General features: G+C 37.1%; 1 protein-coding gene across 1 annotated transcript; it reads left to right on the top strand.

The window, feature by feature from the left end:
* The first annotated feature begins 5,832 nt into the window (after window positions 1-5,832).
* Window positions 5,833-19,666, top strand: LOC142982976 (uncharacterized). Its single transcript, XM_076129732.1, has 8 exons — window positions 5,833-5,888; window positions 7,214-7,302; window positions 9,773-10,016; window positions 11,320-11,462; window positions 11,911-12,052; window positions 12,789-12,915; window positions 18,974-19,087; window positions 19,640-19,666. Exons 1-8 carry the CDS (start codon window positions 5,833-5,835, stop codon window positions 19,664-19,666), a joined length of 942 nt encoding a protein of 313 aa, XP_075985847.1.
* Window positions 19,667-19,907: the final 241 nt, after the last annotated feature.

The raw sequence follows: 19,907 nt of genomic DNA, 5'->3' as shown, positions 1-19,907 counted from the left end.
TTTCTTTAGATATGAGTATAAGTTGGGGCGTAATACTTGTAATCGGCGCGGTCCTGTATGACAAGGTGTATGGATGTGAATGAGGCAAGGGAAATGTAATCTGCGCCGAAACGTCAGGCATTCTAGATTAAAGTGCGTGTTCGTGTTAATTACCGTATTATATTTTATAATAAACATGCAACGCAAAAGTTTAAAAGTTATGGAGGCAAGATAAATTTGTGATTATCATAGCGAGTGGCGTTCTTTGGTCTGTGTATACCTCTATGGGAAAAGAAATGATTTCATGTACATAATAATATGTATGTATAACGAAGACATCACCTCTTAGACCTCTTAGACAGTATTACACGATTAAACACAATACGTTCGTGTAATTTTAGTAATGATAAAAGGATTACAACCTGCACTTCCAGTTTAAGCTCGGTTCAGAGTGCAAAGTTATGTTCGACGGTAATGCGGTGTTACTTAAAATATCTTTGATAATGTTAGAGCTGTAACTATGTATTATTTAGATATATAAATGAGGCGAAGAAAAAGATGATTTGAAAGGAAGTAAAGGTGTGGGTCTGGATGGTACAATTTTTTTTGTCGTTACATTTTTGACATGTTAGTCAAGCTTTTTTTTTTTTTTTTAATAACCCATATCTGTCCCACTGCAGGGCAAGGGTCTCCTCCCAAACGAGGGGGAGGGGTTAGGCCTTGAGTCCACCACTCTGGCCAAGTGCGGGTTGGGGACTTAAGCAATAATAAAAATAAATACAGACATTGGTGTTTTGGGAGTGCTGCCACTAGTGATGGCCGTCATACGCGAAGATTGGCCCCCCTTCCGTGAACACGCATATGTATGTGCACGCGAACGGTTTTCGTGGGACAGCTGCTCTACGGAAACCGATCCAGAGATCTGATTATTGGGCACGCAATGGCCTCCGCGTGGGACTCCGTAACGGAGACGGGCTCTGAGACCGGTCCGCTTTATGCAGTTCCAAACTTAACTGGTAATCAAGAAAAGGATCAATGACGTCTTATCTTATAGTCAATTTGATTAGTGGTCTTTATAGCAAATTTAATATTTCAGTGACATTTAATTGCGTGGTGTAAAATTCATCTTATACTGAATCTGATGTTTTACGCCACTAATGTCTGTTTTATTACAACGACGCTAAATATCTTTGTTATTATATCTTCGCTTCTCAATTTCTCTGCTGTAAGGGAAATGCATTCTGAGAAGCGATCATTAAAATTTTCCAGGATTTTTCTTTCGATACGCGATACGGAGAAGCCTCAAGTTTTCTGTTCATGTTCCATGTTTATACAAGGCACTTGCTTTTAATCCAATTTATATATTGTTGATTTTTGACAGTTTCTGCGAACAAAAATTATGATGTCATTGCTGTCAATATTGAAATTATTCAACGAAACATTTCCATGTAGACTTCTTTGAAGAGGTAATTGAATTTTTATGAGATCAGAAACAAATAGGAACCGGTATTTTTTATGATCAATTTTTTACTTAGGTATATATAATTTTAAATTTTAATTAATACATGCATTGCAAGACGACTAAATGTTGTTCAAGCAAAACAAGAAATAAAATATTTTCAAACCTAAATCTATACAACTGTATGTTAAGCTTAGATTGAGTTCTTTTGGGCCACGATGTCGATTATATTAGGTCGAGGAAAAAGTATTTTCTAGTTCATACATACTATAATGCGAAAAGACTTTTTCCCCGACCTAATATTATTATAATTAATAGAAATCTAATCGAAAACTTAGCAACAGCATCCAGGGCACAGCTACCCAATGCAAAAAATGTCACCCCACACCACGATCCTTATTGTTTTTGCATCCCCCACACCAATACATATTTCGATACGTATTTCTAAAAATAAACAAACAGTCCCAAATTACGCGACACAAGACAAGAGTGACACGTACAAAACGTCTTCGAGAACATCACAAACGATCTTTTTAATTTCCACGTTCTCAATAATATACTTTTCCTTTCCTCACATCTTTTGACGTCAATATATAGAAACGGGTGATTTATTGACGCAATGAAAAACTAGAGTACTCTCCAAGGTATTTCGTTAACTCTGACAAAAATAGGCGGTAAATTGTTAGTGACGTTGTGTCGGCTTGTCATCGCTTGTTTCATTGTTAAATTCAGTGAGAGCATGTGGTTTTGGTTTTATTTTGTTGTTTATTTTGTGTTGTACAGGTGAATTGGTTTCTAAAATGACTTTGTCAGTTCTTATTTTTGGTACAGGACGATGTTAGCACAAGACCTTTAACTTTTTAAGGAACACTTATTAATATTTCAGTTACTCATATTGTTGTCGATCCATTTAGAACGAGTAGGTATCTAGTTGTAGGTCTGGTTATATTTAACCTTTCTTAATATTTGGGTCTATAAACAGTGAAGAACAAATATTCAACTGCATACATTGTAATAATATAACAAAAAACGATTGTATTTGGTCTACACAGTGGTGTGATTTACTACCATTCGTACTATCAATTAACACGTGTTTGACATTTCTCATTATTTAAAAAAATATTCTTGCAAAATACGCTTGCAGCGCTTATAGGTTTCTCTTGGAAAATATCATGTTAGCTACTCAAAAGTTATAATAATCTCATCTTTGCAGCTCTGGCAAATTCAAAAGGAACAGCAAACACGCTACAATGCACAAACACTTCAATGCTATTCATACACATCACAATCCATTTACTTAACTCAGTTCTTACATATAAAAATTCATTATTTTTTCTATTCCGCGTTTTCCTTTATAGTAAGTAGCGTAGTGTTGCTGCATACGTAACGAGAGCTGCACTCGTCAAGTACGTGACGGTGTTAACACTGTGATGGCAGGAACGTTGCAAATGGACTATATGTGAAGCTTGTATTAGGTCGGGGAAGAAGTCTTTTCGCATTATAGAGAGAAAAGATTTTATTACAAGTTTATACATATATGAACTTGTAATAAAATCTTTTCTCTACACAAAAAAGCACGATATTTGGGTACCTCCCGAGCCTACTGAAAGAAACCTAATGAACCGTGTACTCATTTGTAATTCTTGAAGCCTAAGAGATTTTATTACAAAGTTCATACATACTATAACGCGAAAAGACTTTTTCCTCGACCTAATATAATAAATGTTGATATTAACGTAGCTAGATTGAGGAATTACTTTCTTTAAAATGGATTTTGTCAAATACTTGTAGTTCCACAGATGTAAATAGTATTGCTAATTTCGGCTGACTGTCTTTTTGTTTAATTTCGTTAGTAAGCTGATGAGTTTAGTGAAAAATGCTCACTCTAATGGCTACTTTAAGATGTACAATAATGGCCATTTTAAGGGCTAAAAGTTTCAGCTGGAAAAGTTCATTAACATTACCCAGTTTGATATCGAGTATTAATATCGAGTTATTAAAACTGTATTCTTGCTACACATTATCCAATTTGGTTTGAAGGCTTATTCACAAAATCCTAACAGAGTGTCAAACTTTTGTATTTATAATATCGGTTAAAGATAAACATGAACACTAGCTATGACTACAGCTACAAAAATCTACATTTCTAATTAAAATTTAGATTACAATTACAGCTAAAACACACTCTTTCTCATCTCAATCTCCTTCCTCTTTTAAACACCTTCACAACAATCTCTGCATCACCCTATGGTAGAGTGGGAAAAAAAGCCCCTGGCATTCAGTCCGCCTCTGTACGCCTAAGTACAGCTCTGTATAAAAAGTTTAAAATACATAAATAAAACAAATAAAATAGCTAAAGAAATCTTTCTCGCAACAACTACCACAAAAACCAACAAACCAAAATAAATTATGCAAACAAAATTCAATATTTAATACTGCGATTGTCTAGATATACTGCATATCTTTTGTTTCGAGTCACAGATGTTCGATGGTTGGTTGAAATGAAATTCCTCCGTCACCCGCCTCAGTTGACATTCTCGAAGCACGTGACCAGAATCCTGAGTCATGAAATGTATTTTTCACAACGACATTTTCTAGTACAACGTAGCTTTCATTTGTCAAAATCTTGAAGTATTTTTTAAATTGATGGAGTTGAATTTGCAGTTTTGTTTCGTCTGAGTTGTCGGTATGTTTTTAATGCAATTTTATATTGCAATAGTGACCGAAATAGTTATTAAATCTTAAATTGTGCACTAAAGCCTTTCCTGCTAATTACTCAATCTATTGGTTAAATGTCATGAAAACCCCTTTTACAGATTTTCAGTTTATCAATAGACGTGGCGAGAGAACTTTGTTTCATAATATGCAGTGATTTTCATTCTCATGAGAACGAACTGATTTTGTAAAGAAAACTTGAAAACCAATAACATTTTGGAAATAAAACAATTTAGTAATTTAATCAGTTTATTTTATATTAAAAATTATACATTTTCAAACTAAAGGAAACTTATAAATTGGCGAGGATAACATAGTGTCATTAATTTGAATATACAGGCTTTAGAAACGAAATCTTTTGCCTATGATTTTGTACGTAACATAGCACAAGTCATTCTACAGTCTATATTGACGGAGTCGTGGCCAAGAGATAGTCAATATAAATTTATACTTTTCAATGTAAATCCATAAGATATAACGAATGTTTTCAAGAAACAAACAGTATAACAAATGCAAACACTGCAACATTGTTTGCAGTCCGTAAAATCGAATCACAATTTACGAGAATTTTCCAAGAAAATATCAAACTGTAGGAGAAAATAACGAACAAGTGCGAGTCGGACTCGCGCACAAATGGTACCTTATCAAAATTTTCAGCATCTCCTGTAACTTTTATTAATATTGAGCAAAAAATTCAAAAAAAATTAGTTTATTTTTAAGTATTTGTTGTTATAGAGGCAACAGAAATACATAATTAAAGAAAATTTCAGCTTTCTAGCTCTAATGGTTTATGAGATACAGACTAGTGACAGACGAACGGACGGACAGACAGTGGAGGCTTAGTAATAAGGTCCCGTTCTTACCATTTAGGTACGGAGCTCTAAAAATGTTGTAAAAATCGATACGCTAACTTTATATCGAAGGAGACGTGTCTTAAATTAATTTTGTTCTGTAAGAGTTCACAGGTAGAGTTGCAGGATGCCAATTTCAATCAAAACTTTTGATTCCCGGTTGGCGATCTGTTCGAGCACTTTGAGTTTGCTAACTAATGTTTGATGTGGAGTGGATTTTGCTTGTGCTATTTATCAAAATGAGTATATACTTCAACGCATACTAGTACAGGAATTTAATATTTAGTCTACTTAACTTTTTATTTATTTCAACTTCTTATACAAAGTTGTATAAAGGTGAACTTAATGCCTAAGGTATTTTTTTGTCAGTCTACCTAACTCTATCTGTTTGAAAAACTGCATGTAAGTTTCTTTCCTTATAATTGTACTAAAGGTGACACAAAGATATTAAATTTAACCATGTGTCTAAATTTTTTTGATTTTGCACATTATTCTCTATTTAAGAAAATATTATTAAAATACCACGACATTTTTTGTAAAATACTTAATTATATTCAAACTTAATTATCAAACGGACTAAAGATTCTTCGCCTGCTTGACGCTGACTTAGTTTTACTAGACTTGCAGAGGTAGCCTCCAAAGTTTCGAAGAAATTAACATGAATATGAATTTTGATACTTTTAATTTTTTCTAACTAAAATGTAGGTTAGCTAAGAGCTGGAAAATGGTGCGCTTTAAGTTTATTTTAGAAGATGGGCAAAAGAAAGATTTTAGTAAGTAGGTTTCTGAGAAAATTTATGTATATCATTTATAATTTTTGGTTCAAAAATGGCTGGCCTAAGGCTGCTCTTGTGTGACATGATGTTGTGTACACCTAAAAAGGGGTATGTAGGATGATTAAAGAGAATTGTGATTAAAGAAAATTGCTAACAATATGTGTAGTGTCTTAGAAGTCTACATGCAAAATTTTATCAAAATCGGTCAAGAGATTTATCCATAAAACTATAACAGATAAACATTATGAACTTTTTCATTTTTAATACTAATATCAATCATAAACAAACGCAGCTGCTTCTGTATATATATTTCTGGTCGTAATTTCACGTTAGTAAAACCACATCTCTACATATTTCTTATTACACGAACTATTGGTCGTAAAAGAGGATTTTGTGCTTATGTAAATGGCGTTCTCATGTCAGTCACCAACGTTGAGACCACAATTCACGTTGTTCCATCTGTAATTATTTGACGTATGTCTTTGTTAGCAAATGTGGATTTATTTACGTCTTTATTTAATATGCTAGCTAATCTTGAGTTAAGGGAATAGATATGACTGCGTACATATTGTTATGAGTATTTTTTGAGGTCTGTTTTTTCCATAGTCCCTAAAATCAATTTGATTTAAGGAATCAATTGACAGTGAGTATGGTTTTTTTTTATATGGGAGAATGCACCAACCCAAAATATTAACACGTACTATTTTTAACAGACTAGAACTATTTTTAGACAGAACATTTATTGCAGCTAAGGACACGTTAAGAGTAGCCGACATAATTAATATTATTTAAAACACATAAAAGCATATACACGTGATCCGAACACCTCTGCGTTATTTAGGTCTACCGACTTTAAAAAAAGTGGCTTAAAGAGAAAAAGTCATGTGATCTTCAGACAATTTCTAGCAGTAATAAAAAATGTAATATCCTTAAATCAAATCTTATTCCTTAATCACAGTATACATTAGTAACGAATCATTTCATCCACCATTTATAACACAAGTATATTGTCATGAATACTGCAAGGAACTTGTGAAACAAGCTACAAACGTCTCAACTAATGAAATATTAATGAAGACACAGTCAGATCTCTGTGCAGTCCTCGTTCATACTTGTGAGTGTGAAGCAGCGTTATTTTAATTAGATTCTTCTTTAAGACACGAATTGAACGTGTTTCAGAAGCACCGGCTATAAGGCCCACATATAAGGTGTATAGAAGAAAGTCTATCGGTAGGCAGTAGGGCAAACAAGCCTTGGAAATAAAAGATTATTCTTTAACTTTAGTTTTGTCGCGGGAACTAAACTAACATACAAAAGGCAGTCTCAAAATATATATTCCGAACTCAATTCGTAGTTGTCCCACATTTAAGATCAAGCCGCGCACTGTAATGAGCTAAGATATGCTGATCCTAAGGTTTTGGGTTTGATTCCAGGGTTGGGCAAAGTACTTTTGGTCGCTTTCTTATGTTAGAATATGACTTGAGAGATGCCAGGAGATGCCAGGAGATTGGTAACGTGCCCGGTAACTGGCAATAGACTCGCCCCCTAATAATTGAGCCTAACATTGTTAAAGACGAAACGTGTGTATCACGCGTGATGTATGTACATATGTAAGCGTTACTGTATCAACCACTTCACAGTAACATTATGAAGAAAAACACTAAGCGCAAATTTTCTAAATGTCTGTATGAACGATACTTTACATGTATTGCACCATTTAGTTTGAACATGACGTCTAACGCAGTGACATGATCCATAATTCGATTTCATCATACTAATTGGTCGAATAGGGTTACTAATTTGCCTTCTGTCAAGTAGTTTGATCTGGATATAAATTACGAGAATGTATTTGATTTCAGCTCTCGATCAGATTCAAGACTAAATTCTCAATGATAATCTTAGAATCTGTTTTCTATTCATACATTTTTCCTACGTTGCGATAGCTTCAATACAATAGATTAAAACGGAATGAGACTATTAGTAACATTAGGTCGGGGGAAAAGTCTTTTCGCATTATAGTATATATGTATGAACATGTAATAAAATCTCTTTGGCTTCAAGAATCATGAATACACGGTTCATTAGGTTTCTTTCAGTGAGCTCGTGAGGTACCCAAGTATCGAGCTTTTTTTGTGTAGAGAAAGGATTTTATAACAAGTTCATACATACTATAATGTGACAAGACTTTTTCCCCGACCTAATATTAAAGAAGTGGACTTGACGTTATTCTACGCCTACCGTATCAACCTTCGATCATTAAATTCTTGTTTGACTTCCCAGCTACCATTTTCGAAAATCTTTTAGTGTCTTTACCAGTAGTCAGAGGTTTCAAAGTCTGACAACCAGTCTTACCGAAGGGTATCGTGTTATAGCCCAGGCAACTGGGTTGTGGAGATTTGACAGGCAGTCGCTCCATGTAAGATACCGTAATTCGGCTGCATCCGGTGAGACTGGAAGCCAACTTCGATATAGTTGAAAGAAATGCTAGACTGATTGACTGATAAATCTAGTCGAAAGCTAGTAATTATCTAATTGGTGACGACAATATCACTGAACATCTTGAATACATTGAACAATCAATTATACGGGTCACACACCTCTTCAATTAATACAGTGTCAATTAGACATTACGTGATAACACTATTATTATTATACAATGTTCGCGTCTTGTGTTGAAGACAATTATATTAGCAACACTATGTGACCTGAAAACGACGTGGCAATTGGAAAATATTGGACATCTTAGATAAGTAGGATTTCCAGGTTTCATTGAAATGAAGATTGGATTTGTTTTGAAATGGGAGAATCGTTAACCCTGTAATTTTTTCTAAAGATTCTCAGACTAAGGAGCCTTTTACGATTTTTACAGCCCGTAAAGTATGATAATGAAAAAGATGAACAAAATATTTTTGCTTACATAAAAATGTAGTATTTTTATGTAAGCAAAAATATTTTGTTATTGATCGAACTATTGGCATTACATAGATCGTGTAGGCACCGTTCGTGTAGCAAAAAAAAACAGATTTTACATTTGTTGCTAAATCACAAATTCGCGACAAAAATAACGTAACTAGACTTCATGAAGATATTTTTAAACTTTTTGAAATAGGTTGGTACAATAACAGTATCAAATCAAATCAAATCATTTATTCATTTAGGTCAAATATTGACACTCGAATATTTAACAAACCTCTTTCATTTGAATTGTATTGATAGCAGTAAAGAGTAATAAAAATCTCTATAAAACTAATCATTTGACATAAAAACGTCAAACTAACAAGACATTGATACAAAAGTAGCGATGTTTTACAAAATTTCAATAATGGTACAAAATATTTAATCTCTTGTGATGTGAAAGAAATGATAGTTATTTATATTTTGACAATCCTTTTAGAATTTATGAACGCGACTTGTGAGTATGAGCATGATCGACTTTTTAGTAAGTATTCTTTATAACCTTGAAATTTTCTTATTTTATTTTATGTTCTAGGATCTAAAGATACATAGGTTTGTAAAATATTTATCTCAGGTAAGGGAAAAATATTCAATTGTCATGCTACAATGAAATGAATACTTATAAACTGTCCCATTATTGGACTATTTATCTGGGATGAGGGTGTGGCTAGGCTTTGAGCCCGCTACTCTGACCAACAACGGGCTCTTCGAGACTTTGCATCCCTTCAAGAACCTTTTTAAAAAATCACTCGGGCTCACAAGATCTTATTACAATGCCTTCATAGAATTAGTAGAAGAACCAGTTCTTCAGTTCGAACCATCAAACAAGTGGTCGAAGGTTCGCCTTCTAAACATGTGTCGGGAGATGAATTAAATCACGTTTTTTTTCCATACGAGTAGGCAAACTAAGGAATAATAAGAAATGCAAAGTGACCAAGTCGTATTTTACTAGCACAGCAGACTCAAAACTAAACCTTCTTTATTACTTATCCTTACTGAATTCGAACTGTCAGATATAATATTTTCAATATTTTCAGGCTTGTATGATTATGAGGATCGCACCCACAAAGAGTTGCACAAAGTCACAACTACGACAGAGGAGATAGAATTCGAGCCAGTTGTACCTATGGACAAGAACAAAGAGAAGCAAATGGTTGTGAAGAATATTAATTGTGAAGAGTTCTCCAAATACGCACTGAACTGTACTATGGAAGCTGCTTTGATGTACAATTCTAGTAGGAAGGCGCCTCCGCTACCATTGAAGGTTTTTGATTGGTGCAGGTTAGTCGTGATCATAATGTAGCTTTCTTAATTTTTATTTTAACGTTGCTAATGCATTAAGCATACACCTGCACCCTGGGTGGAGTGAAGGGTTATGTGGGGCTCTCCCGCCAGAAGGGCAGGCATACCCACTAAACTACGCCACGTGTGTCCTCACGGCCGCTTGTGGCGGCGTGCGGCGGGACAACTGCCGAAGCATGTACCACAAGCCGCACGCCACGCGGTCACCCCAATTTAGGGGTCCCTCTCAGAGGCTGCCCAGCCTTTAACTCCACATGCCGATAGGCCGGACACAACCGCCTATCGGCAACCCTCGAGAGGATCATAATGTACCTACAACTTTAATATTATTTAAAAACATTGCTTCAACAATAATTGCAATGTGGGTACTGTCTGCCTCCGTGGCGCAGTGGTTTAGGTCGCCACGCCGCTACCATTGCGTCAGGAGGTCGTGTGTTCGATTCCCACACGGAACAATTATTTGTGCGATCCACAAATTATTGTTTCGGGTCTGGTTGTACTTTGTGTCCGTTGTTTGTATGTTTGTAAAAGTCCCCGCGACACAAGAGCAATTCTTAGTGAGAGAGTTATCCTTATTTAAATAGAAAAAAAGTAGGAAACTTTAAGAATACTTATATTACTTCCACATAAATTGCAATGTAGGTACATACATGTTGCCTAATTCAACTCTTAAATGTCCAACTGAAAGCACTCACTCAGTGACCATTGAAAAAGTTTCAAGCCATTTAGTACATTGCATTTTTATACAAAAGCATACATCTTGTTAACGGTAATAATATTCATTAGAAAATTGTTTACTGACCGAGTCGACCGTAAGGTCAAGTTTAGGACAACAAATGTTAAGAATGAAAGATTATAACGTACTGCGGTTCATATTTCTTAAAACAAAAAGCTGTTTTTCAGAACTGACAAGTTTGTACAGTTGATAAATTAAATGAATAATGCACTTCTGAGGTTTTTAACACGGTGTAACTTATTTTTTGTATAGGTACTTATTTATATTCGTAAAGATTTTTGAATAAAAACGTACTTAATATATTAGGTCGGGGAAAAAGTCTTTTCGCATTTTAGTATGTATGAACTTTTAATAAAATCTTTTCTTTACACAAAAAAGCTCGATACTTGGGTACTTCACGAGCTCACTAAAAGGAACCTAATGAACCGAGTACTCATTTGTGATTCTTGAAGCCAAAGAGATTTTATTACAAGTTCATACATATAATTTACATACATACAAAGACTTTTACCCCGACCTAATCAAATTAAAATCATCTTTCTACAGAGCTATACGTCATCTCACAAACTGCGCGATAGATTGGAACTCAGACTGCAGGGAAGTTACTGAAAGTCATTTCAACGAAGAAAGTATTCGTGGCCACATGCATGTCGTTGCTAATGTCTGTGATGATGACTGGTTCTTATCGAGTAAGTTTATTTATCTGTTACAAAGGAACCTAGCTAAAACAATTTATGTTTTAATATTATTTCATAGAACTCCTGCTGAGAGTTTCAGGTTTAATTTCTAGTTCTATAACCTTTACAAAATATTTACAAAGTACTTAAGAAAAATATCACTAGGACTAAAGCTTAGGTCCCCTGAAAATATTGTCACGGCAACCAAAAATATTTTATAAATTTCTCTCTATAAATATCCTCCTCCCTTATAAATTCTGTACTCAGTATAACTTTAAAAAAAAAACATTCCTAGTCTGCGTCTAATTTTAGCACCCGCAATAAATCACCGCAATCAGATGATCGTCTAATAATGTAGTAATTTCTTAATAATATGCGATTCTTAAGTTTTTAAGTGAAGGAACAATCTTTCCATCCTTACTCGAGTACCAAAAGGTCTTAAATATTATCTTCGTTTCAGAGTACGATGTCCTAGCTCACTGTGTAATGGAAGCCTCGACCGCTTGGGAGTATTGCTACACGATGTTCAAGCGGGTGATAGACGAACAGAAGAACACGTCACACGACTGGACACATTTCCAGACTCACTTTTATATGTGTTGGTTTGTATCTAACAAAATAATCGCTCCGGAATTTTAGTAGCAAATCTCTATTTGTAAAGAAATGAATGGAATATATTTTATCTCTATTACAATTTTATGATCAAATATTATTAGGGTGGTGGTCGGTCACACCAAAAAAAATAATTATTACGTAACTTGGATCGAAGATAACTTCTCCACAAAAAAAACTTCACGCCAAGAAAATTACTGAAGAAGTCAGTAATGTTATTTAAAAGACAAAAATGCATCTCTGATTGAAACTAATGGCAATGATTGAAAACTTCGTAATCTAGTTTGATATAGTTTCATAATTGTACCAACTGTTTTAAGCTTTGAGCTCAGAATATTATGTCAAAAAATACACAAAGCACTATCATAAAGTCGCAAAACAGATATTCATTACGTATTCAAGATTAAATTACGAACCTTTTTGGCAAAAAGTTAAAGTCAGTTCCAGACTGTTGCCGAAAATTTTCCAACTAACGATGCTCATACTACCGTGGAGCTTGGAGTATGTAAAACTTAGCAATTATTAAAACCTCTTAAACATCAGTACAAAGAGAATTTTACAGTCTAGAAATTGTTTAGCCTGTAAAAGCGAATCGTTTTATCGTAACCGCTACAGTTAGTGTAGAACAATGCATCGAATAAAATACACTGGGAAAAAAGAATGGAATAGAAACGTATAGAATCCCAGTGCCTGGGTGATAAATGTACTATTTTTTTCTTTTTCCAGTGCCCGAGCTCAATTTCGACGTTGTACTTTGGACGCACTTTTTGACATGCCCACTGCATGCCCCTACGATCAAGCCATCACGTTGCAAAAATTCTCAGTAATTGTCTCTGAAGGTGACGTTTATCAGGTGAATTTCACAAGCAATTTTTAGTCTCTTTACCTAGTGATATTTCGAATTTTTTGCGGACATATTCGGGATTTTTTCGCTACAGTTATTGTTGTAACTTTGAAAATATTTAGGTTTTGAAAGCGAATATTTTTATAGGTCAGGTCACCTTTGTTTAAAAGTAAATGTACTTCACAAAATATTTATTACTTCACATTAGTATAAAAATATTTGCTCTAGTGCATCTAAGTTGGCGTCGGGACGTGAGTTGGCGTCGGGACGTGACGACCCCACCGCCCACTAGAGGTACTTCGTAGCACTAGTGCAAACAGTCAACCGACTAATGGCGGTCAAACCATTCTAACACGGCGGAAGGAAATAGCGAGACACAAGACGGGCAGCAGCGTCTTGTGATGAGCCTTCCGCTACTGCGATCGCCAACCCGCCTGCCAAGCGTGGCGATTATGGCAAAACCCCCCCAAAATGATGGCACAAAAAGATCGGCCCCTAGTCCCCGGCGGCCCCGCTATTCCTGACTATGGTAGCGGTCATGGTAACGGCGGGGCAAGGGGTGCTAAGAATCCCCGGCAGCGATCAGGCTACCACAACCGACGACAACTGGCCCTGGCAACATATAACACGCGCACACTGCGGACCGACGAGAAGTTAGTCGAACTGGAGGAAGAATTGAGCAGGATACGATGGGACATTGTAGGGTTATCTGAAGTCCGAAGACAGGGGGAGGACTCAATAATCCTTAAGTCAGGTAACCTGCTCTATTTCCGGGAGGGCGACCAGCAGTCCCAGGGTGGTGTCGGGTTTATCATCCACAAGTCCCTCGTGAACAACGTGGTGAAGATCGAGAGTGTGTCGACAAGGGTGGCGTACCTGATACTCAGAATTACCAAAAGGTATTCGTTGAAGGTCATCCAGGTCTACGCCCCGACTTCGGCACATTCCGACGATGAGGTGGAGGCTATGTACGAGGATATATCCCGGGCTATACATAGCTCCCAGACCTACTTCACCGTTGTCATGGGAGACTTCAACGCGAAACTGGGCAAACGTTGCGGTAGTGAGTTGAAAGTGGGGCAATTTGGGTATGGGCAACGAAACGCGCGGGGTCAACTGCTGGCCGACTTCATGGAGAGGGAAGGACTCTTTATGATGAACTCCTTCTTCAGGAAGCGGAATCACCGCAAGTGGACCTGGGTGGGTCCCGATGGTGCGACCAAAAATGAGATCGACTTCATCATGTCGACCAAACGGCGCATATTCAATGATGTCTCTGTGATCAATGCGGTGAAAACCGGGAGCGATCACCGAATGGTAAGAGGCACATTGAATCTAAACATAGCGCTCGAACGGTCACGACTGATGAAGTCCACGCTCCGACCGGCACCTGCTCATATTCAAAACCCCGAGAGCTTTCAACTCGAACTACGTAACCGCTTCGAGTGCTTAGGTGAGTGCGTAGATGTGGATGATTATAGCAACAGGCTCGTGGAAACTGTCCAGATGACTGGGTCCAAGTTCTTTAAGACCCAGCATCCAAAAAGAACTAAAAAACTCTCAGACCCTACCCTACAGCTCATGGAAGAACGACGTAGGATGGTTCTGCAGTCCTCCGGTGACGTGACAGTCTGCCGGCGGCTCAACCGACAGATCTCAAAGTCCCTGAAACGCGATATACGCCAATTCAACACCAAATGTGTTGAAGAGGCTATTGAGCGAAACAGGGGCTCTAAGGTGTTTACCAGGGATCTGTCCATTGGGCAAAGCCGGCTGACCAAACTGAAGACCGAGGACGGCAGGATCATATCTTCCGGAGCTGAGCTCATGGGTGAGGTAGAGAAGTTCTACGGACAGTTATACACGTCCACACGATCACCTGTTTGCAGTGCGGCAACAGATCCAAGAGCCGCACTAACCCGACACTATACCGAAGATATCCCGGACATCGACCTGCGCGAGATTAGTATGGCTCTCAGACAGCTCAAGAACAACAAGGCTCCAGGTGATGACGGAATAACAGCAGAGCTTCTAAAAGCGGGCGGACAGCCGATATTAGAAGCTCTCCGAAAACTGTTTAATTCTGTCATCCACGAGGGTACCACGCCTAAGGCATGGCACAGGAGCGTGGTGGTGCTGTTCTTTAAAAAGGGCGATAAAGCTCTTTTGAAGAACTATAGGCCCATCTCGCTCCTGAGTCACGTCTACAAGCTGTTCTCGAGAGTTATTACGAATCGTCTCGCTAACAGGTTCGATGACTTCCAGCCTCACGAACAAGCCGGTTTCCGAAAAGGCTTTAGTACCATAGACCACATACATACGCTGCGGCAGGTTATACAGAAGTCCGAGGAGTATAACCGGCCCCTATGTTTAGCGTTTGTGGACTATGAGAAAGCCTTCGATTCGATCGAGACCTGGGCAGTGCTACAGTCTCTCCAGAGGTGCCAAATTGACTATCGGTACATCGAAGTGTTGAAGTGCTTATGCGAAAACGCCACCATGTCAGTCCGCCTTCAAGACCAGAACTCGAAACCTATCCAGCTGCGGCGTGGCGTGAGACAGGGAGATGTAATATCTCCGAAACTGTTCACCGCTGCACTGGAAGACGTCTTCAAGCTTCTGGATTGGAGAGGACTCGGCATCAACGTCAATGGCGAGTATTTGACTCACCTTCGATTTGCCGACGATATCGTAGTCATGGCTGAGACCATGGAAGACCTAGGCGCAATGCTCGATGACCTCAGTAGCGTATCCCAACAAGTGGGTCTCAAAATGAACATGGACAAGACAAAAATCATGTCGAACCACCATGTCAGACCCACCCCTGTCAAGATCGGCGACGCTACACTCGAAGTTGTTGACGATTACGTCTACCTAGGACAAACTGTCCAGTTAGGTAGGTCCAACTTCGAGAAAGAGGTCACTCGTCGAATCCAACTCGGCTGGGCAGCGTTCGGGAGGCTCCGACACATCTTCTCGTCCGAATTACCGCAGTGTCTCAAGACGAAAGTCTTTGACCAGTGTGTGTTGCCAGTGATGACCTATGGCGGTGAAACGTGGTCGCTCACTATGGGCCTTATCAGAAGGCTCAAAGTCACCCAGAGGGCAATGGAGAGGGCTATGCTCGGAGTTTCCCTGCGAGATCGAATCAGAAATGAGGAGATCCGCAGGAGAACCAAAGTAACCGATATAGCCCTAAGAGTTGCGAACCTCAAGTGGCAGTGGGCAGGGCACATAGCTCGCAGAACCGACGGCCGTTGGGGCAGAAAGGTTCTTGAGTGGCGACCACGAACCGGGAAACGTAGTGTTGGCAGGCCCCCCACAAGATGGACCGACGACCTGGTAAGGGTTGCCGGAGTCCGATGGATGAGGGCGGCCCAGGACCGGTCCTATTGGCGCTCGATGGGGGAGGCCTTTGTCCAGCAGTGGACGATTCCCGGCTGAGATGATGATGATGATGATGAGTGCATCTAAAAACATTTATTTATCTATTTAAATGCCTCTTACAACTATTATTACAGGTTCTTAACCTAATGCAATAGCACAGTACCAGTCATATAATATTTGATTCTTTCCTTAAGTTTATATTTATTTAGCTTGAAGAAATGGTCAGCGATAAAAAAAAACTCTTTTCGAGCTATCTAATATATATAATAAAATAACCATTTGGTTTTTATTAAGCTCTAGTATTTCATTAAACAACAATCGAATGCACTCCAAATATCAAAAAACGATGCCTACAATTCACCTACGCTAGTAAATTGTTCCAGAATAGAACTTCGAGTATTTTTTTAGCCGTTTTCGCTTCACTTTGTAATATTAACGATCGCCATGACACCTGATATTTCATATTCCCTCTGTAGAATGTTAGCTGTTGAAATTTCAGATTTGGCATAGGTGTGACGTTGTAATCGTGACTGTGGAACAAGTGACGAATACAGTAGATTACTCGATGTTAGTTGCTTCTAGTTCTATGAAGAATAAAATGGGAAAGCTCTAACATATTTTGAACAAAACTGAAACTGTGGAATGGAAAAGTTACTAGTATTGTTCCCATTCATTCGCATACTTTTCATCAGATTGAGATATGCACAGACGGTGTATTAATGCCTAATAAGGTTTCATCAGTAAACGTATCCAAAGTTTCCTGGATTTGGATGATCTTGGGTTTCTTTTTTCGGGAAAAGTGTGCATCACCTTCTATGGAAACAAGCATATAAAAAAACTTGTCTTTTATCACTTGGATATAGCTTTACTTTTTTCAGTAAACAATCAAGATACAAAAGAATCCAATAAAAAGTGCTAGTATTTATGCATACTGTACTAAAACAAACTAGAAAACTCTCCAAGGAGCCATAGTTTTATTTTTCAACAGTCAATTAACTAACTAAAAGGCTATGAATACGACATTTCCCTCAAATATCTCTCGCAACGAGCAATTGGGCTTCGTTTCAACATAACAACTCTTTCATATTTCAGTTTTGACAAAAACTACGTTTTCTATGCATTACATTCTTGTTTGAACGGAATAAAGTTACGAACTAAGTTTATTTTCTTTCGTTCGTACAAATTGTAACGTTTTGTTCGTGCACTTCGTTTAAATAATTGAGTTGAAATTGTTTTTGGTTACTTTTCCTGACTTCATATTTTTATTGTTATGATAATGTTAGCGTAAGAATTTTACTAACTTACCCGAAATGTTGGTTTTGTAGTTTTTGCAATATACATATACACATAAAATCCCGCTTTCATCCTCTAGGCGTAGGCAGAGACTAGAGAACGCCATTGAATACAACCCTCTAAACTCCCTTTGTTTCATTCCTATCCATACTTTGTGTCATACAGAATCGCTCATTACAAGTACGACGCACTGGACCTTTTTTCAATCTCTTCTCTTTATAATATTTTACTTGGCTTATCCTTGTCTAGTATTTCCTAAAACACATTTTCATAATATGACAGCATTTTTAGAAAAGCATTATCATAATTATCAGCACAGCTAAAAGCCCTTCCGTAAACCAGAAACCCATTACAAAAAATGTGCTACGAAACATTTCTCGCATAAAAAAGCCATACAAACTCCGACATTTTTGTGAACATCAAACGAAAACTCACATCAACGCGTCCGAAATAAACTCGACAAATCAAAAAAGGACTCAAGTAGTCTCGCCGAGTGCACGCACAATCCCATTTGTTCCGCAGTCCGTCCGTAGTCTTGTCAGCATTCCGCAGCGATTCCGCAGCAATTCCTCGCAAATTTCAAATGCTCTGCAATTTCGTTGTAAAAGAGACTACAATTTTACGTTGCACGCCTAGTTAAAACAATTCCTGGCACTTTTGTTTCGGCTACTTTATACTGAAATCGTGTTTCCGAACTTTTGCAATTGGACGTTTTTGTTCTCAGATGGAATGGTTGTTTGTCTGTTTTGTTACATTGAATCTGAGACTTGAATGTCAAGGCTTTTGTTTTAACATCGTCACGGAACAATTTATTGTTAATGTTATGGTGATCTTAAACGAATTTTTAATTAAGTGGTGTATTTAGAGGATTATAAAATGTAATCATCGTATTAAACAATATGATATCAAAACAACAACAATAAGAGTAAGACTAAAAAAAAAATAATTAAATTGTATTTAAACTATTCAAATTAGTTTTTTGAAACTAATATTATACTCTCTGTTCAAATACTACTACTACTACTATTCGCAGTCTCCTATCCACAGATTATATTTTATGGGTCAATGGTTGCTGAACAAGTTGTGCGTAAATCTAAGTAAATTTAGGTATACTATCAGTGCTTCAAACAGCAATGAAAGTAATAAAATAATTATGTCCGTTAGATGCCTTATTCTATAGTCCTAGTATGCCTGATTCTATAACTGAAACGTTACAAACATGCGAACTACGTCATTATCAAAAGAATTATAGGAATGTGTAGGTGCGAGTGAGAGACTGCGATAAAATGACATGACTTAGTTCGCACGTTTGAAATGGCCCTTGAAAAGTCTTTTGCCAGAAATAATGATGATTTAAATAATATTTTATTTGTTTATATTTTCCTAGGAATGTGATCACAACATGATGTACGTGAACTGTCCCGGTGGAGACCCGCGTCCGTCACGTGAGTCTCTCGTCAAGTTTATGAACGCAGATGCCTATAACAATGAGTACAAATTCGTGAGCAAAAGTATTAGTCGTTTGCAAAGTGATATTGTTCTATTAATATTTTGTTTCTGGTGTTTTATTATATTATGTGGTATTGTCAAATAAAATTTATTTCGAGAAGATCTCTTTTAAATACGTCATGTCTTTAATATGGTCTATGTGTTGTAACCGTACGTCCATATTTTTTTATTTATATATTACATAGATTATAAAAAGATTTTGCATTCTAAAAACTGAATCGTAGTCCACTCCTTGTTACAAGTAAATAACTAAAGTGGATCCACGTGTTATAATTTATGTAAATGTATATAATAAATTATTATATACCTAACATTTCCTATTAAAAAGTTTACTAGAAAGAGGAATTAAGAATTAAGAAGTTTACCACTATAATAATCTCCAGGATTTGTTAGTGCCTTTAATTCCACGTCAGTTCCATTTTCTCTTCTTTCTTAGTTTTTTCTTTCTTAAAAAGACAACTCCCACACAAGAATTGCTTTTCACGGGACTTTTACAAACTCGAAACAATTATTTGTAGATCGCACAAATAATTGTTTCGTGTAGGAATTGAACCCTGAAACGACCTCCTGACGCAATGGTAGCCGGCGTGGCGATCTAAACCACTGCGCCACGGAGTAAGTATATTTATACCTAGTTAAACTTATGTATACAGAATTAGAAAATGCTGCCTAATTTGAGAATTAAACTCAAGGTTTAAGGAAACTCCAAAACATTTTTAAATACTGCTTTGACTTTATTGATTGTACCAATTTAGTTTTAATCGAATAAAATTCTTCTTTTCTTTTCGAATTAAAGCGGAAAAAACGATTCA

Source organism: Anticarsia gemmatalis, chromosome 23 (genome assembly GCF_050436995.1).
Source record: "Anticarsia gemmatalis isolate Benzon Research Colony breed Stoneville strain chromosome 23, ilAntGemm2 primary, whole genome shotgun sequence".
NCBI classification, from domain to species: Eukaryota; Metazoa; Arthropoda; class Insecta; order Lepidoptera; family Erebidae; genus Anticarsia; species Anticarsia gemmatalis.
The sequence above is the reverse complement of the archived record's forward strand: the minus strand, read 5'-3'. Positions and strand labels throughout refer to the sequence as shown.

Bases quoted from the DNA above. Each gene is read 5' to 3' on its own strand.
- LOC142982976 (XM_076129732.1), top strand. From the start codon at position 5,833: ATGGCTGGCCTAAGGCTGCTCTTGTGTGACATGATGTTGTGTACACCT. The intron at 7,303-9,772 runs GTAACTGGCAAT...CAATATTTTCAG, and splicing joins GGAGATTGGTAACGTGCCCG to GCTTGTATGATTATGAGGAT. The intron at 10,017-11,319 runs GTTAGTCGTGAT...ATCTTTCTACAG, and splicing joins AAGGTTTTTGATTGGTGCAG to AGCTATACGTCATCTCACAA.